Source organism: Littorina saxatilis, linkage group LG4 (assembly GCF_037325665.1).
Source record: "Littorina saxatilis isolate snail1 linkage group LG4, US_GU_Lsax_2.0, whole genome shotgun sequence".
Taxonomy (NCBI): Eukaryota; Metazoa; Mollusca; class Gastropoda; order Littorinimorpha; family Littorinidae; genus Littorina; species Littorina saxatilis.
The window spans coordinates 59,013,012-59,037,149 of record NC_090248.1 but is presented as its reverse complement, the minus strand read 5'-3'; the positions used below and the strand labels follow the sequence as shown (position 1 = coordinate 59,037,149).

Below are 24,138 nucleotides of genomic sequence, written 5' to 3'. Positions count from 1 at the left end.
TTGGTGCGACCTGAAACCCAAAACAAAAAACACCGGTGATGTTGTTTTTTTTGAAAATAGGGCACGGATGTTTCGTTTTCACATGGCTGTGACTCAACAGTACTTCCTATGTTGCTGAAAGGATTTGCATAAAACGGTCTCGGACCTGTTAGATTCATTAAGATTTGTATTCATAACGTAATCAGTTTCTTTGAAGATTGTGCACACTTGCAGTGAGACATATAGGATACTTTTATTGTCATAAAAAATTATGTGAAAAAGTCAATCTGCGCTCGATTTACATTATTAGTAAAACGACGACCTTACATTACAACGTTAGTTAGTGAAATTTGACATGAAAGTTCCTGGGTATGATATCCCCATACGTTTTTTTCATTTTTTTGATAAATGTCTTTGATGACGTCATATCCGGCTTTTCGTGAAAGTTGAGGCGGCACTGTCACGCCCTCATTTTTCAACCAAATTGGTTGAAAGTTTGGTCAAGTATTGTTCGACAAAGCCCGGACTTCGGTATTGCATTTCAGCGTGGTGGCTTAAAAATTAATTAATGACTTTGGTCATTAAAAATCTGAAAATTGTAAAAAAAATATTTCTTTTATAAAACGATCCAAATTTACGTTCATCTTATTCTCCATCATTTGCTGATTCCAAAAACATATAAATATGTTATATTTGGATTAAAAACAAGCTCTGAAAATTAAATATATAAAAATTATTATCAAAATTAAATTGTCGAAATCAATTTAAAAACACTTTCATCTTATTCCTTGTCGGTTTCTGATTCCAAAAACATATAGATATGATATGTTTGGATTAAAAACACGCTCAGAAAGTTAAAACGAAGAGAGGTACAGAAAAGCGTGCTATCGTTCTCAGCGCAACTACTACCCCGCTCTTCTTGTCAATTTCACTGCCTTTGCCGTGAGCGGTGGACTGACGATGTTACGAGTATACGGTCTTGCTGCGTTGCATTGCGTTTAGTTTCATTCTGTGAGTTCGACAGCTACTTGACTAAATGTTGTATTTTCGCCTTACGCGACTTGTTTGTTTATTATTCCGACAAAGGTTTTTTTGCGATGCATGCGTCAAACACAAAACACCAAAGTACTAAAAGTGTTGGAGAACCACAAGTTTTATCATTCACAACCCCGGAGAGTAAGCTGTCGTGTTTGTACGGAAAGAGATAGCAGTGTTTCCATGAAACCCAAACGTTACAAGATAACAGGCCAGCAAGTCGAACGCAACATAGCAACTGCAAGGATAACTGATAACTGATAATCCCGGCTATCTCCAACTTCACGTCAACAATGTGACAGATTTAACCCAGTCGCCTTATGCGTATTTAAAACAATCAGACCTACTGTCGGTTTAAAATACTAAACCTGTAGAGCCTGTCAGATCAGACTGCCAAGTAAGTGAGTGAATAGGAAACAAGTCGGCTATAGCGTATTCAATTTATATAGTCAACACTCCAAGAATGAAACTGAACACACTGCATGGTTTTTACAAACACTAGTCGCGCGATTTACCCTGTCACACAGCCGACTCAGTCGTAGAAAACAGCTGCGACTCAGTCTCATGCGATTCCCTCGTAGCTTTGAGGTTTAGAACATGTTCTATTCCTGCGATCCAGTCGTCGGTCAATCGCAGGGGCAGAGCCAACAGAGCCAATCAGAACGCGTTGCTGCGGCCTTGACGCCGTGACGTAAAATAATGGTGGACAGTGGCGTACAGCGTCTCTTCGTCGATTCAAAACTTTTTGGAAGAACTGTTTTTTGCTCAGATATAAAGGAGACGTTTTAGGCGTGTACAGCGGTCGGAAAACATTAATTGGAGCTGTCTGGGAACTTTATTTCTTGCAAAGGCGTAATGCTGAACGGTATTGTTCAGAAAGGTAGAGCGACGTTCGAACATTTAGTGTCTGCTCTCGCAAAGCGCGTTTGCCGTGTTCACTATGACACGTCACTTCCGACCCGCTCGCGTGGAGCTTATCGTTCGCCAGTCGTTCGTCTATCGTTCATCGTGTGACGGGTCAATGGCCTACGATGTGATGTGCGATCGGCCAAAGACTGAATCGCAAGACTGAATCGCAACGACTGAGTCGCCTGTATGACCGAGGCTTAAATCATAGGTTGGTGAAAATCCCGCGCTGATACATTGTCTCGGTAACTACACAAGCCTCATGAAGCTAACTTGCATAAAACGGACTCCTCTCTGATTGAACCATTCAGTTTGGTATTCACTGAATGTAAACAAGAATAAAGTAGTTGCGCTGAACATGTATTGGCATACTTGAGTTCTTTAATTAACACACACTGATTGATGAATGACTTTCCATTGTCATGAAAGCATTTTGAACACCATTTCTACCCGCGGACTCAACTTGAAATCAAGATTAGATAAGACACAAATATATTGCAGAAGATCAAATCATTTTGCACTGTGCAAAAGAATATATCACCGACAAGGAAGTAGACATTTTATTCTTGCTCAGTACGGCGCCACACGTTCCGACATTGTATCAACAGAACGGGAATGAAAGCACGTAGGCCTACGCTTGTTCCACAAAACGCTCTCATGTATTTCTCAATCAAACGGTGCAGTTTCCCTTTTGTCAAGTTTGCTTGTTATGTTAGAACTTGTTCAGCTGAAAACCAAAACACCCCGGCAGACAAATGGGCCGGGTCAGCCTTTTGATAAAAATGACAACATGTGTATAGCAGAAGACAGTATTTTATATGTTGCCTGATAGGGAAAACAAATCGTCGACTTTCATTTCCTTCCAAATTAACTGATATTGGCAAGCCGACACGCACAATTCGCTGTTTATTTGTGACATAACCCTCTGTTAAAACTGCGACTTTCTTGCTGAGAAAGGTTGGTTTACAAAACAAAATCTTACTTTGAAGCTGTAAACGTAGCTAGCTATACTTTGTCTACCAACCTTCGGCTGCAAAAAAAGGACATACATTCTGAAAACAAACACAAAGATCCCCCCTCCCCTCACCTACCCCGATCCAACCCCCCCCCCCCCCCCTGACACGCACAGAGATGGCCAGGGCCCTACATTCGGATGTGGCACTTTTGTTTACATGCTCGTGACTATACTGCAGGGCCGGACCAAATGAGTTGTAAGGGGGGGGGGGGGTTCCTCCTTTTTTTTGGGGGGGGGCAAATCAGCGAAGTGGCGAAGCCACAAGCGCGCGCCTGCAAAGCAAGCGCGCGAACTAGGGGGGTCCGGTGGCATGCTCCCCCGGAAAAATTTAGAAAAAACGGTTAAAATCTGTGCAATCTGGTGCATTCTGGGCCTTGTTTTGAGGGTTAAGAGCAGCATTGTTTTGGTGCTAAAACTAGTATAAAAAAAACACACTCAAAGCAAGGTACATGCTTTTTTCCAGGGGTGGGGTTCCGGAACCCCTGGAACCCCCCCCCCCCCCCCCTGGGTCCGGCCCTGTACTGTGTGGTGTAAAGTGGAGTGATTCAATTCTTAGGCGATGAGTTGCAAAGTCCATAGTGCAGTATGTTTGTATGTTTTCTATTTTGTGTGTGTCTGTGTGCGCGTGTGTCTGTTTGTGTGTTTTTATTTTCTGCTGATATGCTGAATCAAAAGAGAAGACAGGTTAATGTCAACAACAACAAAAAAGCCCAGGACAGCTCAAATTCAGCGTCAACGTTTCCGCATTTGAAGGCCCCTTCAGGACCACATTGAGAAAGTAAATTACAACAACCCAAAAGCAAAAAAGCAGAGAACAAAAACAAAAACAAGAACACTGAGGCGTGATTAACCGTTCAGTCAAGCGAATGCACGCTGAAATACGTCCGCTTTCCTGTCACCTTCCGAACACACACACACAGACACACACACACACACACACACACACACACACACACACACACACACTCACACACATTCACACGTGACACACACACACACACACACACCCACACACACACACTCACACACATTCACACGTGACACACACACACACACACATATCCACACATATCCACACACACACGCACACACACACACACATACACACACACAAACACACACACACACACACAACAGCACACACATCCGTATACACGACCACACACACACACACATCATTCTGACCGCTAGAGACAGAGAGAGAGCGAGAGAATTAATTGAATTGAATTGAATTGAGGGTGACAGAATTAGCAATGCAAGTGTGCTTTTTTTCATCCGGACCTCGCCCATTGAGGATAACTCAATGGCAAAAAGAAATAGAAGTTAAGTTAACTACAGTAAATGTTACATGATTACCATGTCCAAAAATCAAAGACATTTCAAGATGCATTATGAATACCAAACAACGATGGAATATTATATCAAAGAATTATTTGTTTATTGAAAATGTCCTCAATGCAAAATTTGTGATCTTGTTTCAAAACAATCATAGAGTACTGCTATTTTATCAGCTGCACAATAGTAGTAGTGCTTACACGTTTTGCAAGAGAAACAACATGTTATGTTCCTTGAATTATGTTTCACTTATTTGCATTTTAATTATATCAGGAATGGAGTTTCAGATAAGGGCGCCAGAATGTGAGAGATTTAACTTGTACAAATCAATTCTTGGGTTTGAGGTAATTGATTTGTTTAGTTTTCTTGAAATATTTAGTTTGACATTTGAGGCAATGAGTGTAGGTGCATTCCCTGACACAATTCTATGCATCATCACACTTTTGTTATAGCCAAATCTTAATTTGATAGAAATAATCTTCAATCTGTTATAATCAGACGTAGAGAGAGATGTATTTTTTAAAATAATTAATTTAACAACTTGTCTGTGTGAACAGTCCAATTGTTTCAAAGTGTTTAAATATCGACTTTTAAGAAATCGGAAAAATCTGCAAAATTCGAGTGAACATTTCATAAATAAATGTTTAAGCTATCAAGCTGAAATGCAATCTAATAGTCCGCACTTAGTCAAAGATCATGTAACAAAAATTTCAAACAAATTGATGAAAAACTGTAGCCGTAATAGTGCCGCCTCAACTGTTGCAAATTGTCAAATGTGACGTCATCAAATAGCCCTATCATAAATCGGAGAAAAAACGCCGTTTGAAAATGCCGTCAACAATATATGCATCAATTGTCAAGAAAATCCGTTGGGTAGGTTCTGAGAAATGCTTGTCACAGACATACATACATACATACATACATACACACATACACACACACATATATACACATACATCAGGAGACAAACTTCGCTCTCCGCTCTTGTAAAGACATTCAGTCAGTACTTGACTGAAGGAAAACAAAAGAAAAGGATGAAATAAAATGTCTGCCAATAAATATGTATTATTTATGCTGTATGAGTTATACAATTCTTCGGACAAAAACATGTGTACATCCTGAAAAAATCTTTTTATTTATATCGCACACTTCTTTTCCATTTTTTCTAAACTTGGAAGAGCACACAAAAATACACACAGAAACAATCCAAACACAAGACAAACCAAGCATTGTAACTATCATCTTTCTACGTGAGTATCAACAACAATAGCAGCAGCAACAGCACGGCTACTGATTGATCGAGAACAAGCATAAAAGGCAGAGTCCTCCCCATGAAACGGCTCTTCTTTTTTTTTCCGATCTGGCCAGGCTTCAACATGGGATAAGACATTCGCTGCACACACACACACACACACACACACACACACACACACACACACGCACACACACACAGAGACCGCACACACACACGCACACACACGCACACACACACACACACACACGCACACACACACACGCACACACACACACACACACACACACACACACACACACACACACACACATACACAGACCGCACACACAAACACGCATACGTACACGTCCCATCCTGTTCGCACCGCCAATTTTGTGAGCGAGAAAACAACACTCATTTTACAGTTTTCGGCAAAAGCAGCCAAGTATGAGTCAGTTTATGCAAACTGAATGGCCTGTGGATAGAAATCTGTTTTTGTAAAGATCTACACGAGTACCCGAGCTCATTTGTTGAAAGCAAGGGAAACAACTCCTCGTATCATCATCTTAATTATCATCATCATAATAACCTAATCCAGATTAAATCAGACAAATGTAATCTATTACAATAGGGTTGTATCTCGCTACCAATCAGTAAATTAAGCGCACCCAGCAGCAAATCTATAACATATTACTACATAAATATCTTTATATATTTACATCATCATGCGGAATACTGACGTATATATGTATATCCTTTTTCTCAAATCCATTGGCGTTAAGAAGCGTTTCATTGCCAGAGTACCATTCTGAAATGTTTAAATCAGGAGAAGTAAGTTGTATCAGAGAAAACGACGCAGTTACCATTTCTAATCAAACAAATAGTCTTCCTCTACAAGACATAGGATTCTTTTAGTTAGCCTGAACCGCAGTCCTTTAAGCGTTCGTGTATATGTGTTTTTCTTTTCCGGGTATTCTTTTCTTTCGATGCCTCTCGGTGTCTTTCTGACTCTCATTTCCACTGGCTTTGGACACTGCTATTTCTTCGTAACTATACCCCTCTGTAGTATTCTGATACTCCGTGGTCACCTGCTTCCGCTCCTCTGTGCCCATGGGTTTGGTATTGTAGTAATCTTTACTCGGATGTGTTAAGTCTTCGTAAGGTCTGATGTCGTCTTCACGTAGCTCATAGTTGTCGAGACGGTCGTAGGGATCAGAGAGAGTTTCAGTGCCTTGTTCCGCCACGTGGGTCGACTCCTTTGGTGCAGAGGGGCGTAGTGGCAGTGCCGGAGGTGGCTCGTCTATCCTGGTTTCTACAACAGCAGCAAACTCAAACAGTTAAATACAAACTTCTGTTTGAACCCACTGACAGACGATACTTTTGTGTTGTGTCGTGTCTTGTCGTGGTGTGGTGTGGTGTGGTGTGGTGGTGTGGTGTGGTGTGGTTTGGTGTAGTGTGGTGTTGTGTGGTGCTGCGTTGTGTTGCATTGTATTGTTTTGCGTTGTTATGTGTTGTGTTGTATCTTTTTTATTATTTTGTGCTGTATTGTATGGTCAGTTGCTGATTAGTGTCTTAGTTATTTCTGTCAGACTACTGAATCAAATACTGGTACACACGCACACAAAGACATTCCCGTGTGCCTCTCACGCATACTCACCTGTAAATCCAGGGCGACTGTCTTTCGGAGACGAATTGTTTCGTTGAGACCTGGCAGCCCTAGACTTACGCAACCTGCAACATATGTTACGACACCGGTGGGAAAACTGCGAAGAACGTATTTAACAGTCAGCGCTTCATTTACACAATATAATGAAGCTACTCTTAAAATCTAATTTTAAGACGATTATTCTACATACGTGTGAGATACCACTCATGACAAAACAACATCGTTCATCCACAGGTCATGTGAATGAGGTCACCGAGACAAACGTTATTATGGAAACACTTTTGCCCTTAATGTTTTCCCGAAAATAATTTTTGGAACAAACACATCACGCAATACTTTCCAGAGTGACGTTACTTTGCTTTGACGTCAAAGATTGCAGGAGGCATTGTAAGAGATCGTGGTTCCATGAGAAGCATTTTCAATAAGTATGCGTCGACTCAGGGATGTTTGGAGCTGAAGGCATGCAATTACAGTGTGTAAGATCAACAGAATACTACATGGCTTGCTGTGTCGTACCAGATTCACACTGTTGCTTTTTCAAATATTGTGCATCTAGTGCATGGCGGTGAGGAGGTTCGCTCTGTGTGTGTGTGTGTGTGTGTGTGTGTGTGTGTGTGTGTGTGTGTGTGTATGTGTGTGTGTGTGTGTGTGTGTGTTTCTGTGTGTGCGTGTGTGTGTGTGTGTGTGTGTGTGTGTGTGTGTGTGTGTGTCTGTGTCTGTGTGTTTCTGTGTCTGTGCCTGTGTAAGTGCGTGCGTGTTTGCGCTTGCTTGTGTTCTAGCGGGCATGATTGCACGCGCGCGTGTATATGCACAAGCATGGGTACCCCCTTATTGAAAAATCAGTTTCAATATTCATTGGCTCATTGTCTACAAGTGCTCACCAGACAATAACAACAGCGAGAATGATGATGGCAACACCGAGAAAGACACCAACACCCGCAATGGTACCGATCAGCGTTGTGTAGCTGGAATCCTTTCCAGTGTTGTCATTGTCTTGAGGTACTGAAGGAAAAAAAAGTCCACGGAACAAATTCCGCATACAAGTACACTATTACATCATGGTAAGACTACATGGAATAATCATATAAATTATAAATGTTTAAAAATATATTTATTTGCTCAAGAATATCATTTGTTGGAAACGTTCAGTGTGTACATATATGTAAGCCCAACCTACTGTAATGGTGAGTCCAAATTTAATTGCTTACGTTCAGTAACTTTCTCAGTAGCAAATATGTGTTTTTCAGTTGAAAACCGGTCAGGTAATTTTTTGCGACATGTGTCTTTTACACACACACACACACACACACACATAGACACACAAACACACTCACACACACACACACACACACACACACACACACACACACACACACACACACACACTCGAAACACACAAACACAAACACGCGCACACAAACACACACACACACACCACACACACGCACAAACACACTCAAAACACACACACACACGCACACAAATACACACACACACACACACACACACACATACAAACACACACACACACGCGCACACATACACACGCGCACACATACACACACCACACACACACACAAACACACACGCACACACACACACCCACACACAAACACACACACACACAAACACACACACACACACACACACACACATACACACACACACACACACACACACACACACACACACACACACACACACACACACACACACACACTACAAATATTATTGTCATCCAAAACAAAACGGAAATTTAATAATCATTCAACCAGGAAAGTTTGCGAAGAAAATAAATGTTTGAATTTCGAAAGAATTAGAATCTCCAGATAGCGTTGGCTCCGCGGGTTTTTAAAGCAGGTTTGCACACCCCATAAATAGTCATGAGTTCAGATGAAAATAGAGCCATGAATGAAGTCGGCCAGATCTTACTCGCTTGCAGACAACGCGTCCCGTTCCAGCCAGGCACGCAGTGTCCATCCAGGCAGTGTCCAGTTGTCTTGTCACATGACCCATCCCCCGCACAGTGACCACACGGCAAGGTGCACTCAGCCCCCCACAAAGATGTCAGACACCCTGCAGCAGATACATGGACATTACAAGAACTGCAAAGATAAACCGCGGCGAAAATTGCGCGTGGCCTATTGGTTCGGACGTCGGACTTCCCTGCGGAAGATTCAGAGTTCAAATCTAGCGCCACGCCTAATGGGTTAAGGATGGAGATGTCCGATATCCCAGGTGAATTTGTGCTGGTGTCATTATTTCTGAAAGTTTAAGGATAGTGATAGCACATTGTAAACGAGATGAAGAGCAATGGGAGGTATGAAACAATAATTTTGACCACAGTGACTGTCATAGCAAAAAGGGCCACAAAAGCTGTGATCAATCAGGGTGTGCATGTTTACTCACGGTCACATCTGTCTCCATCAAATCCATCGTGACAGCCATCAGCACACATACCGGTGTCCGGTGAACAGCCATTACTGCAGTGTCCACACGTTGCGTTACAGTCCGCACCGTAACGACCAGACTCACACTCTGTTCGATACAGGGTGTTCACGGGTAAAAGGTCAAATAGTTTGCTATACTACACATAAACTATCTTCTGTCTGTCTGTCTGTCTGTCTGTCTGCCTGTCTGTCTATCTGTTTGTCTGTCTGTCTATCTACACTTTTCAAAAAAAGTTAAGGATCACTTTTTTACAAGCACGCCACACAAAACAGACAAGACCGAATTCTTTCATTTTTTTAAAATGATATAATTCAACAACCAAGGCAAAAATACAACATCTAGTCAAGCTATCGAACTCACAGAATGAAACTGAACGCACTGCAATTTTTCAGCAAGACCGTATACTCGTAGCATCGTCAGTCCACCGCTCGTGGCAAAGGCAGTGAAATTGACAAGAAGAGCGGGGTAGTAGTTGCGCTGAGAAGGATAGCACGCTTTTCTGTACCTCTCTTCGTTTTAACTTTCTGAGCGTGTTTTTAATGCAAACATATCATATCTATATGTTTTTTGAATCAGGAACCGACAAGGAATAAGATGAAAGTGTTTTTAAATTGATTTCAAAAATTTAATTTTGATCATCATTTTTATATTTTTAATTTTCAGAGCTTGTTTTTAATCCAAATATAACATATTTATATGTTTTTGGAATCAGGAAATGATGAAGAATAAGATGAATGTAATTTTGGATCGTTTCATAAAAACAATTTTGTTTTACAATTTTCAGATTTTTAATGACCAAAGTCATTAATTAATTTTTAAGCCACCAAGCTGAAATGCAATACCGAAGTCCGGCCTTCGTCGAAGATTGCTTGGCCAAAATTTCAATTAATTTGATTGAAAAATGAGGGTGTGACAGTGCCGCCTCAACTTTTACAAAAAGCCGGATATGACGTCATCAAAGACATTTATCGAAAAAAAGAAAAAAAAGTCCGGGGATATCATTCCCAGGAACTCTCATGTAAAATTTCATAAAGATCGGTCCAGTAGTTTAGTCTGAATCGCTCTACACACACACACGCACAGACAGACACACACACACACACACATACACCACGACCCTCGTCTCGATTCCCCCTCTATGTTAAAACATTTAGTCAAAACTTGACTAAATGTAAAAAAAGAAAAAAACGTCAACAGCAAAACAAAAACAAAAACCCAATGATAATTATTACTTATCTATATATATATATAGTTACGACTAGTGTCTGTCTGTCTGTCTGTCTGTTCGCGATGCACGGCCAAAGTTCTGGGTGGATCTTTTTCAAATTTGGACACCGTATTCAGCTACACCCCGGACACAACCTCATCGATGAGATATTTCAACACGTGCTCTCAGCGCGCAGCGCTGAACCGATTTTGGTTCCACCTGAGCTACCCGGGCCCCCATACCGACACACCAAAGCCGCTAGACCACATCACAACGCCAAAGTTCTCGGTGGATCTTTTTCAAATTTGGACACCGTATTCAGCTACACCCCGGACACAATATCATCGATGAGATATTTCAACACGTGCTCTCAGCGCGCAGCGCTGAACCGATTTTGGTTTTTCTGTTCATTTCACCATTCCCAGTAACTCTTCCTTATCTTCTCCAGTGTTTTGCGTTTATCTCCCTTCCTTCGTGTGGCTTCAATCCATATTCCCGTTTCTACGTTACTATTTGTAGAATGTCACTCCGCTGTCCAGAACGCTTCCCTTGCACCCGTAAGTTGTTCTTACTGTCAAAGTGAAAAGGTCGAATCAATTTATAGCCACGCGAAAAATACACTGTCACCTATCTCTATATTTGTATAGATATAGATATACATATATATATATACGGCTTCTGTGTGTGTGTGTGTGTGTGTGTGTGTGTGTTTGTGTGTGTGTGTGGGCAACACCTGTGCATTGTAGAGTTCTGTTTGTGATGGGGTCTAGCGGCTTTTGTCTGTCTGTATGTTCTGGCATTTGAGAAGCCACAACAGATAATATAGGGCTAAGAAATAAGCTCTAAAATTCTCAATCCCGTTTGACAGGACTTCGCCTTCAAAGGTGATTGTGTAACTCTTCCTTATCTTCTCCAGTGTTTTGCGTTTATCTCCCTTCCTTCGTGTGGCTTCAATCCATATTCCCGTTTCTACATTACTATTTGTAGAATGTCACTGCGCTGTCCAGAACGCTTCCCTTGCACCCGTAAGTTGTTCTTACTGTCAAAGTGAAAAGGTCGAATCAATTTATAGCCACGCGAAAAATACACTGTCACCTATCTCTATATATTTATAGATATAGATATACATATATATATATACGGCTTCTCTGTGTGTGTGTGTGTGGATACCTGTACATACATACCTGTGGATTGTAGAGTTCTGTTTGTGATGGGGTCTAGCGGCTTTTGTCTGTCTGTATGTTCTGGCATTTGAGAAGCCAAAACAGATAATATAGGGCTAAGAAATAAGCTCAAAAATTCTCAATCCCGTTTGACAGGACTTCGCCTTCAAAGGTGATTGTGGTGAACCGTCACGCTGTCTGTCTCTGTCTCGCGATTCACCCCGGCGAAGCCGGGTATTCCTCTAGTGTTATATGTAATTGATGCAACAACACTGAGAGGCGGGTTTACGTTCTCCTTCTTTTAGTTGTTTTTGTTTTTACATTTAGTCAAGTTTTGACTAAATGTTTTAACGTAGAGGGGGGAATCGAGACGAGGGTGTGTGTATGTATGTGTGTCTGTGTGTTTGCGTGTGTGTGTGTGTGTGTAGAGCGATTCAGACTAAACTACTGGACCGATCTTTATGAAATTTGACATGAGAGTTCCTGGGTATGCTATCCTCAGACGTATTTTTCATTTTTTTGATAAATGTCTTTGATGACGTCATATCCGGCTTTTCGTGAAAGTTGAGGCGGCACTGTCACGCTCTCATTTTTTAACCAAATTGGTTGACATTTTGGTCAAGTAATCTGCGACGAAGCCCGGACTGCGGTATTGCATTTCAGCTTGGTGGCTTAAAAATTAATTAATGACTTTGGTCATTAAAAATCTGAAAATTGTAAAAAAAATTTTTTTTTATAAAACGATCCAAATTTACGTTCATCTTATTCTCCATCATTTTCTGATTCCAAAAACATATAAATATGTTATATTTGGATTAAAAACAAGCTCTGAAAATCAAAAATATAAAAATTATGATCAAAATTAAATTTTCGAAATCAATTTAAAAACACTTTCACCTTATTCCTTGTCGGTTCCTGATTCCAAAAACATATAGATATGATATGTTTGGATTGAAAACACGCTCAGAAAGTTAAAACGAAGAGAGGTACAGAAAAGCGTGCTATCCTTCTCAGCGCAACTACTACCCCGCTCTTCTTTTCAATTTCACTGCCTTTGCCATGAGCGGTGGACTGACGATGCTACGAGTATACAGTCTTGCTGCGTTGCATTGCGTTCAGTTTCATTCTGTGAGTTCGACAGCTACTTGACTAAATGTTGTATTTTCGCCTTACGCGACTTGTTTTCTTTTTTCTCCAGGTCACTCCAAATTTTTAATCAATCAATAAACACGTGATAACAAACATGGTAACTGTGTGTTTTCTGTTTGTACACATACTTTCTCATTTACATGCGGTGCAGAAAAACTCATTATGTTAAATTTTACATTATACAAAAGGACTAAAAATAGTCATACGTGAAACTATATACGTGTCAACATGTGTAGCATCAAAATGATCATATGTCATCATATATTGATCTATTCAAAAACAATATTCGCATCAAAACATATGCCTGTCTTTACCTTAAATCAGAGACAATAAACAATAATTTGTTTCTAATTAATAAAACTTCAGACTAACGAAATCTCAAAACAACATGATTTCCAAAAATAATTTCCAGTGTTAATCGTGAATCGTTTTTTTTTAAATGCTTACGCACATCTTTGCGATTAACATAATATGATTAATCTTCTTCATATTTTTGCTGTTACTTTTTATACCAAAAAGCACATCTGTAACATTCAACCTAATGCTTTCGCCAATGTTTACAAATATGTACATTTTAATATATTTCCAAAACCTGAGTACGGTTGGGCATTCAAAGAAAAAATGCTCCAATACATCAAGTTCATCCTCACAATATGTACAGGATGGAATAGTGTGTCATACAAATGTTACAATTCTTTTGAACTCATCCACAACTCAAATTTACTCACTGTCACACAGATTTCCAGCAAATCCCTCTTCACATCCATGGGGGCAAACTCCCGTGTCAGGAGAACATGTTGCGTTCTGCTTGCAGTGTCCACACGTCTCTTTGCAGTCAATGCCGTATCGACCTGCTTCACATTCTGGACACAAATAGCAAGACTGTTTTGAGTAACAGGGTAAGGGAGAGAGAGAGAGAGAGGGAGAGAGAGAGAGAGAGAGAGAGAGAGAGAGAGAGTGGGGGGAGAGAGAGAGAGGGGAGGGAGAGAGAGAGAGAGGGGGGAGGGAGAGAGAGAGGGGGGAGGGAGAGAGAGAGGGGGAGGGAGAGAGAGAGAGAGGAAGTGGGAGAGAGAGAGAGAGAGGGAGGGAGAGAGAGAGAGAGGGAGAGAGAGAGAGAGGGAGAGAGAGAGAGAAAGGGGGAGAGAGAGTGAGAGAGAGAGAGAGTGTGTGTGAGAGAGAGAGAGTGTGTGAGAGAGAGAGAGAGAAAGAGAGAGAGAGAGAGTGTGTGTGTGAGAGAGAGAGATGATGATGATGATGATGATGGAACTTTATTTTTCAAGGATAGAGGTTTAAGGCGACGCCTTTTCTTACAACCGGTCCTTACTTCTAATACAAATGTCTAATAAATGATAAACAAGTAAAGCAACATGACAAATAAACAAAGTAAACGAACGAACCAGCAAACAATCGACAAGTAAGCAAACAAGCAAATAAACATAAACAATAAAATGACAAAGTAAGCAACATACAAATCGAAAGCGAAACATGCAACATGTTAATTGAGGTTACACATGTAAAGTGATCGACGGTAAAATTCACACGATACCAACGTTTACACTAATGCTAATAATGATTATATGGTGTAAATGATGATGATGATGATGATGATGATGATGATGATGATGATGATGATGATGATGATGATGATGATGATGATGATGAAGTGATGATGGAAAATCGCAACATAAATTCCACATAATACATATAATAAAGAACATATTTGTGTAATTCATAAAGCTTTGCCAATTGTTGACAGCTACTTGCACGTGTTAAGACTAGTATAGCCATCTAGGTAGACATAAAATGATTATGCAGAGCTTGTTTAAAACTCTTTAGTGAGGTTAATGATCTTATTACAGACGGAATGGAGTTCCACACCATAGCGCCAGAGAAGGCTTGACTAGTTTTGAACAAATCAATCCTGGGTATTGGTGGTAGAAAATTGATAGACCCGTACCTTTCGGTGACTCTGTGAAATAGGTCCTGAATATAGATGGGCACTTCGCCATGATATACTTTATACATCATTACAGTCTTATTAAACTGTAACTGTTTAACTAGCGGCAGGTAGTTTAGATTCTTTAACTTTAAATCAGCTGATAATTGTGGACCATTTAACATGATTTTAGCTGCTCGACGATGTAGAGAGTTTAATGTTTTCATGTGAATATCAGAGACGCCATCCCAAAGAGTTGATGCGTAATTAATATGGGATAAGATGTGGGCATGATAAAATAGTTTTAGTGTTGCGATATCGACATATTGCTTTCACTTTGATAGCAGAAACAATATATTGGATACTTTTTGACAAATATAATGTACATGAGATTGCCATTTTAATTCTTGATCGACTATCACACCCAAAACACGATGTTCCGTTACCTGCTGAACAGGTTGTGATTCCAGAGAAAGATTTAACTTAAGAGGTCGTGACTGGTGTTTTTGTCTTGTTGTAATAATCATGCTTTTTGTCTTTCCTGGGTGCACTATCATACAATTCTGGTTACACCAACTGTTGACTTCATTCAGACTAGACTGTAAGGAAATTTCAATTTCTTGAACAGTCCTACAGCTTGTGTGAAGCGTCGAATCATCTGCAAAAAATTCCGTTTTAACTTTGGAATTAGATATATGAAGGGGGAGGTCATTAATGAATACACAAAACAAGATAGGCCCTAAAACTGACCCCTGGGGGACTCCACTCTTTAAACATCCTTTGGGAGATGTTTTACCGTTTATGTGTTCTGTTGACAAGATATGATTTAAAGAATGAACACGTTGCGGGATTGTTCACGTACAATGCGAGTTTATGTAAAAGTAATGTGTGATCTACAAGATCAAAAGCTTTCTTAAAATCAAGAAATACAGCCCCTGATATGTCCGAACGATTAATTGCCGATAGCCAGTTATCACATAGTGATGAAAGAGCTGTACTACAGGAATGTTTCGGACGAAACCCAGATTGAAAGTTGTGAAATAATTTGTACCTTTCCATGTAAAGAGACCAAAAAGCAATGTACTCACGTTAAAATGACGAACACGGAACGAATAACGGCGACGTTTCGACCTAAGGGTCTTCTTCAGGCACAAAAACACAAAAGTACACACACAAAAAAGAAGAAGAAAGACGATAGAACAAATAAAGAGGAGAACAACTGACAAAACAACTGCACTGCACAAACCGACAAATGACAAAGACAGAGAAGCAAGGGAAGCTACTCGAGGAGAATGAAAAGCGGCAGTTTTGAGGTCTGTAGACCAAACAAAATGTGGGGGGGGGGGGGGGGGGGGGGGGGTGCGTGAAAGGGAACGAAAGAGGAGACTCGCGTACCCGTGCGGACACACACACACACACACACGCACACACACACACACACACACACACACACATACACACAAGGTGGAACAGCGGGGGGAAGGTTGAGATGAATGAATTAACGGCGAATGTTAATTCCATCGGGGCAAGTAGTGCCAAGGGATGATATGATGTGGGACTCCCTGAGTTTGCGCTCGAAGGAGTCGCCACGTACTTGCCACAGAGCCATGACTCTGACATGATCAAGTGAGTGACCAGCGGCGGTGAAGTGAAGGGATACTGGCCTATTGCGGGAATGACGGATGTCAGCCAGATGCTCGGAGAAACGCACCTCAAGGGTACGCGCGGTTTCTCCGATATAAATCTGGCGACAAGAGAAATTCCGATGGAATTAACATTCGCCGTTAATTCATTCATCTCAACCTTCCCCCCGCTGTTCCACCTTGTGTGTATGTGTGTGTGTGTGTGTGTGTGTGTGTGTGCGTGTGTGTGTGTCCGCACGGGTACGCGAGTCTCCTCTTTCGTTCCCTTTCACGCACCCCCCCCCCCCCCCCACATTTTGTTTGGTCTACAGACCTCAAAACTGCCGCTTTTCATTCTCCTCGAGTAGCTTCCCTTGCTTCTCTGTCTTTGTCATTTGTCGGTTTGTGCAGTGCAGTTGTTTTGTCAGTTGTTCTCCTCTTTATTTGTTCTATCGTCTTTCTTCTTCTTTTTTGTGTGTGTACTTTTGTGTTTTTGTGCCTGAAGAAGACCCTTAGGTCGAAACGTCGCCGTTATTCGTTCCGTGTTCGTCATTTTAACGTGAGTACATTGCTTTTTGGTCTCTTTATTGTTCCCTCTCACATGCAGTCGCCATTGTTTAATACTTTCGTCATATCACCTTGACTGTACCCCTTTGTTGTTTCGTATCCATCGTGTTAGTAAGTGTGCACTTCTTTCCTTTTAAGATCTTCTATTCGTGTTGCATTCTTTTATTTTATAACTTTCTTCACCATCCCTTTCTTTCTTAAAAGTCTTTAGATCCAGATCTATTTTGATTTTATTTTGATTTCCCATTTTCTTTGCTAAGAATTTTTACCGGAACAGTCTTTATTAACCCCTGGATTTATAGAGACCTATACACTACAGTTTATCCAATAACAGCAACTGTTTCTATGCCTTGCCATAGATTCTTCTCCAGAACACACGCTAGCCTCCTAACGAGTTTGAATCTTTTTCTTCCGCCGTTTTTTCAACCACTGGCACTTGGTTACGCTAAAGCTATGTTCAACTCCACCAAACTCGCAAGTCATATTACTTTTCTCAAACACTGCCTGCGCCTCCGCGTCATACCAAATGGCTTTCAACTCCACCATTCTCCGTCTGATCTACACAACACTCCGCTTGTAGCAAGCACAAACAACATTTTAGCACAAGCAAGCCGCAAACTAATTGGTGCTCATGTCAAGTCACTTGATCGGTCACTTGATGCCAATGCTAAGCTCCTGCACCACTTTCGAGCTCAATCCACCTCCATTCTTCCAACTCCAGTTGCATTCCGACTCAAGCAGGTCCTGCATGTACATAACCAACTCATTCATGTTCATTGCACCACACTCAAAGAGAACAAACTACAAAAACTATTGAAACAAAACCCAGCACATCAGCCACCTACCTCTAACTCAGACACCTTTTCTCCCCCATCTGCTTTAGTTCGATGTGTCCCCGACACAGTCACTTTGTCAGAGAGCGAGCGCTCTGTACTTTCCAAAGGACTCAAATTCATCCCAATCCAACCCACTGCCAGCAAATACAATACCCATCTCGACTGCCAACGCTTTTTTCGTAAACTTCGCTGGATGGCCATTCTCGGCACTGTTCCCCGCCCACCACCTCTCTCTGGCCAAGCTGATGTTTTCACTCACCTTTTCAAAACTCCTGCCTACAGGGAACCTCAACAAGACAAGTCCGTTGACGTTGAACTGTACATAGCCAAATGCCATAGAGAAATCAGCAAACTTAAATCCAAACCTGCTCGTAACTCCAACCTGACACGAGACGAACAGCAAGCCCTTGTCTCGCTTAAATCGCGCCAGGACATCGTCATCAAACCTGCTGACAAGGGCGGTGCTGTAGTCGTCTGGGACCGAGAACTGTACCTTCGCGAAGCCCATCGCCAACTCAATGACGCAGCGTCATACAAACCACTCCCTCAGGCCTCCCTCCCCCTCGACCAAAAACAGATCGCAGATACAATTAAAGAACAGATCAAACACAACAATCTTCCCGCCACTGCCAAACTTCTGCTGAAGTCTGACGCTAAACAGCCCACTTTCTACCTCCTCCCGAAAATACACAAACCCAACACCCCAGGCAGACCCATCGTTTCTGCCTGCAGCTGTCCAACGGAGTTCATTTCGGAATACTTGGACTTCCTCCTTCAACCCATTGTACAGTCACTGCCAACGTACGTCAAAGACACAACACATACCCTCAACCTTCTTGAACATCTCAACAGCCATCCCAGTTTTCAGCCCCAATTGTTGTTCACGTTGGATGTTGTGTCCCTGTACACATCCATACCCCACACTGACGGACTCAAAGCCCTTACATTCTTTCTGGATCGTCGTCCCACTGATTCTGCCTACCCACCAACCACAACACTTGTTCGCCTGGCTGAGCTTGTTCTCACTTTGAACACTTTTGAGTTTGATGGACAGGTTTTTGAGCAGATCAGCGGAGTCGCCATGGGTACGAAGATGGGACCCAGTTATGCATGTCTTTTCATGGGTCATCTTGAGCACCTCATTCTACAGTCTTACTCTGGCCCAGTTCCAGAGCTGTACAAGAGGTTCATCGACGATGGTTTGGGTGCCACTTCTCTGTCTGAACCCCTCCTTCTCGATTTCATTCACTTCATCCAAGCATTCCATCCCAGCATCAAGTTCACATTCAACATCTCTTCCTCAGCTGTGGTCTTTCTTGACATCTCCATCTCCATCTTGCATGGTCGCTTCACCACCTCTGTCTTCTACAAAGAAACTGACGCTCATTCATACCTTGATTTCAACTCTTCTCATCATCCTGCCAACAAAAGCAGCATTCCTTTCTCTCAATTCCTTCGTCTTCGGAGGCTATGCTCTGAAGACGACGACTTCCACCAACAGTCTGTCTTGATGACGTCTTTCTTTTTGGCCCGCAACTACCCTGATGCACTCGTCCGTGACGCCCTTCTGCGGGTTACCCAGGTCTGTCGAGAGTCCGCCCTCAGTCCTTCACCATCTAGGGACAGTGACAGACCCGTTGTTTCCCTACTGTTTCATCCCCACAACATGCCAGTAAGCAGAATCCTGAAATCAAACTGGCACATCCTTCAAGGAAGTGACTCTGTTGGTTCGATCTTTGCTCAAAAACCACTCTGTGCTTTCAGAAAAGACCGCAGCGTTCGCGACCTCTTGGTGAGATCCCGTCTTCGCAGTCCCACCAACCCCACAGCCCCTGGGACATTTCCTTGTTCCAAACGAAATTGCAAATCTTGTCCCTTCCTCCACCCTGACACCTGCCTCCAAGGCCCTCGTGGCTCCTTCACGGTCAAGAGAACGTTTGACTGTCAAAGTCACAACGTTGTCTATGCGATCGTCTGCCTCTCTTGTCGCCAGATTTATATCGGAGAAACCGCGCGCACCCTTGAGGTGCGTTTCTCCGAGCATCTGGCTGACATCCGTCATTCCCGCAATAGGCCAGTATCCCTTCACTTCACCGCCGCTGGTCACTCACTTGATCATGTCAGAGTCATGGCTCTGTGGCAAGTACGTGGCGACTCCTTCGAGCGCAAACTCAGGGAGTCCCACATCATATCATCCCTCGGCACTACTTGCCCCAATGGAATTAACATTCGCCGTTAATTCATTCATCTCAACCTTCCCCCCGCTGTTCCACCTTGTGTGTATGTGTGTGTGTGTGCGTGTGTGTGTGTGTGCGTGTGTGTGTGTGTGTGTGTCCGCACGGGTACGCGAGTCTCCTCTTTCGTTCCCTTTCACGCACCCCCCCCCCCCCCCACATTTTGTTTGGTCTACAGACCTCAAAACTGCCGCTTTTCATTCTCCTCGAGTAGCTTCCCTTGCTTCTCTGTCTTTGTCATTTGTCGGTTTGTGCAGTGCAGTTGTTTTGTCAGTTGTTCTCCTCTTTATTTGTTCTATCGTCTTTCTTCTTCTTTTTTGTGTGTGTACTTTTGTGTTTTTGTGCCTGAAGAAGACCCTTAGGTCGAAACGTCGCCGTTATTCGTTCCGTGTTCGTCATTTTAACGTGAGTACATTGCTTTTTGGTCTCTTTATTGTTCCCTCTCACATGCAGTCGCCATTGTTTAATCCTTTCCATGTAGTTCAGAAGATTCTTCTGGATGTGCTTCTCTAAAGGCTTTGATAAAATAGAAAACAATGAAATTGGCCTGAAGTTATTAGGGTCAGACACATCTTTATTTTTAGGAAGTGGAACGACCTTTGCCGTTTTAAATGCATCAGGAAAAATATTTTGTTCAATGCAAATGTAGAGAGAGAGTGTGAGAGAGAGTGAGAGAGAGAGAGAAAGAGAGAGAGAGAGAGAGAGAGAGAGACAGAGAGAAAGTGTGAGAGAGAGAGAGAGTGTGTGAGAGAGAGAAAGAGAGAGAGAGAGAGAGAGAGGTAGAGAGAGAAAAGGAGGAAGGGAGAAAAAGAGGGAGGAATAGAAAGAGAGGATGAGAAAGGGGGGGGGGGGGGAAGGGAGGGAGGAAAAGAGAGAGTTCCTACAACAATGATTGCTTTTGGCTCTAGTTGTTCTATTTTGCTTGCTTGCTTGTTTGTTTGTTTGTTTGTTTGCTTGTTTGCTTGCTTGCTTTTTTTCACAACTTTGAGAACTGCCCCACAAACACTGGAATAGAACTGCATGCTACAGAAACAGGTTAAACATCATCAAAGAATAAATGTTTACCTTGCTGACACAAGGGTGGTGACCATCCGGACTGACAGGCTGTACAGTGTCCAGTGTCCTTGCCACACACCTCGTCACCACCACACTGACCACACCTTCCAGCACAGTCCTTTCCGTACGTACCCTTGTCACACACTGCAATGAATAATAACAAATCTCGTTTTATTGCTTTAACTTTATTTTATTTACTTCCAATAGGTTGTAAAATGTATCATGCTGGTAGACTCTTTTTATATTTAGTCAAGTTTTGACTAAATATTTTAACATCGAGGGGGAATCGAAACGAGGGTCGTGGTGTACTCGTGTGTGTGTGAGTGTGTGTGTGTGTGTGTGTGTGTGTGTGTGTGTGTGTGTGTGTGTGTGTGTGTACCCATGTTTCCACAGGTTTGGTTGCCTAAATCACCATAAGGCAACCATCCACACGTGGATGACAACCTAAACTCTGGATGGCAACCTAATTGTGTGGATGGTCGCTTCAATTAACACCGTTAAATTCACTTTTTTGACGGAAAGAATGTCATAACAATGTTCAAAATGACATTCTTTCCGTCCTCTATAGGCGACGAAATAGGTCAAATTTTGTGCATTTTTTAGTGCAAAATTCTTCGATGCCGGAGCGAGTACTGCACCCAGTGCTGTTGTAGTGCAAGTGCACTAGAAAGGCACTACACCCAGTGCCGCCTCTTAGGTAACCATCCACACTTTAGGTATGTGTGTGTGTGTGTGTGTGTGTGTGTGTGTGTGTATGTGTGTGTGTGTGTGTGTGTGTGCGTGTGTGTCTGTGTGTGTGTGTAGAGCGATTCAGACTAAACTACTAGACCGATCTTTATGACATTTGACATGAGAGTTCCTGGGAATGATATCCCCGGATTGTTTTCCATTTTTTCGAAAAATACCTTTGATGACGTCATATCCGGCTTTTTGTAAAAGTTGAGGCGGCACTGTCACACCCTCATTTTTCAATCAAATTGATTGAAATTTTGGCAAAGCAATCTTCGACGAAGGCCGGACTTTGGTATTGCATTTCAGCATGGTGGCTTAAAAAATAATTAATGAATTTGGTCATTAGAAATCGGAAACTTGTCATTAACATTTTTTTTAAACGATCCAAAAACAATTTCATCTTATTCTTCGTCATTTTCTGATTCCAAAAACATATACATATGTTATATTTGGATTACAAACAAGCTCTGAAAATTAAAAATATGAAAATTATGATTAAAATTAATTGTTCGAAATCGATTTAGAAACAATTTCATCTTATTCCTTGTCGGTCCCTGATTCCAAAAACATATAGATATGATATGTTTGGATTAAAAACAAACTCAGTACGCTAAAAAGAATAGAGATACAGAAAAGCGTGTTATCCTACTCAATCAATCAATATGTAGAGGTTACATGCCGAGTCTCAGTGATTATAAAAAATAATGGTCGAAGTTGGCGGATCATGAAAAATGCGAGCAAATAAACGATTTTTTTTAAATAAATCTGAATAGTATTGACTGAGAAAAGTTGCACCATTTCAAAACATGCGGCAAAGGAAACGACCACGTTAATAGTTGAAGTGTGTGATCACGGTGAGCACAAGGAGAATCAGCTCTGATGTGCATTTTGTATAGTGTGCGCTCGATCTGACGCTAGGTTTTTAAAACAATTATGGAAGACAAAATCAATTTCATGGATACTTCCTGTACAGAGTGTTTTAAACAACAACAACAACAACAACAACAACAACAACAACAACAACAACAACAACAACAACTATCATGGAAAGCCACTATTGTTCTTTAAGACAGTAATTCTTGAATACCCTCTTGACATAGTAAGGGCTTCCACCCAGGTTCACAACGCCCGCAGTAGCCTGTGTCTTTGTTACAGGGATTCCCACCGTCACAGTGACCGCACTGACCGCTACAGTCGCTGGACCTGTTGTAGTGTCCGTTGGCACAATCTGCAAATATCAATCAGTCATTGTTTTTGTGTTTTCCACCTCTTACTTTAACATAACATTTGATATCACTTTTTTAAAAACAACAACACCCACTCCGATCAGCAACAATCATTTCAACATGCGTTGCAAACAATATAATTGCAGCAATGAAATTTCTCTGCAATTTGCATGGTGACCGACTGACACATTGATACACTTACAGTTACAGACACACGGACAGAAAGGCCTGACTGATAGGCACAAACACTCCTTCACACCCATAAGAACTGGAAATATTGTCCCTGTATTCATTTGTCAGTTTGTGCTCAAATCGACTAAAACAAATACTAACACATAAATCCATGAGTTGTAAAATTGCATAGAATAAATCGTGCTCTTGAAAAATATTCCTATAAATCGGATCATTACTGTATGTACACGACCCACACCACAAAATCAGTCAAACATGGTAATGAATAATAAACTACATCGTTTATCCTTCTCAAATGATATTTTATTCGTGTTTTTCTTTTTCTTGGTGAAAACATGTTCAGGTTCACATGTCTAAAACCAAGCATGCAATGTAGATATCACTCACCGTCGCATTTGTCATTTGTGCCCCATCCGGGTCTACAGTTACATGTTCCAATAGAAGTGTCACACAGTCCGACACATCCTTCACTGCAATGCTGGCTGCAGTCACCATAGGTCCCGGAAACACATTCTGGGTCAGAAAAAAGTAATGTATCGAACGCGTGCAATTGTATTTGACCCTTACATTTTTTTTTTACAACAAGGATATGACTGG

General features: G+C 41.7%; 1 protein-coding gene across 1 annotated transcript in view; it reads right to left on the bottom strand.

Moving 5' to 3' along the window:
- Nucleotides 1-5,388: 5,388 nt before the first annotated feature.
- The window catches only part of LOC138965659 (multiple epidermal growth factor-like domains protein 10), a 49,672-nt gene continuing 30,922 nt past the window's right edge, over nucleotides 5,389-24,138 (bottom strand). The window contains exons 7-13 of the mRNA XM_070337834.1: nucleotides 21,401-21,535; nucleotides 13,869-14,003; nucleotides 9,580-9,708; nucleotides 9,103-9,246; nucleotides 8,052-8,172; nucleotides 7,162-7,235; nucleotides 5,389-6,816 (exon numbers count right to left, since the gene is read on the bottom strand). Coding sequence (XP_070193935.1) covers nucleotides 6,440-6,816; nucleotides 7,162-7,235; nucleotides 8,052-8,172; nucleotides 9,103-9,246; nucleotides 9,580-9,708; nucleotides 13,869-14,003; nucleotides 21,401-21,535 — 1,115 coding nt within the window. The 3' untranslated portion in view covers nucleotides 5,389-6,439. The remainder of the gene's footprint in view (nucleotides 6,817-7,161; nucleotides 7,236-8,051; nucleotides 8,173-9,102; nucleotides 9,247-9,579; nucleotides 9,709-13,868; nucleotides 14,004-21,400; nucleotides 21,536-24,138) is intronic.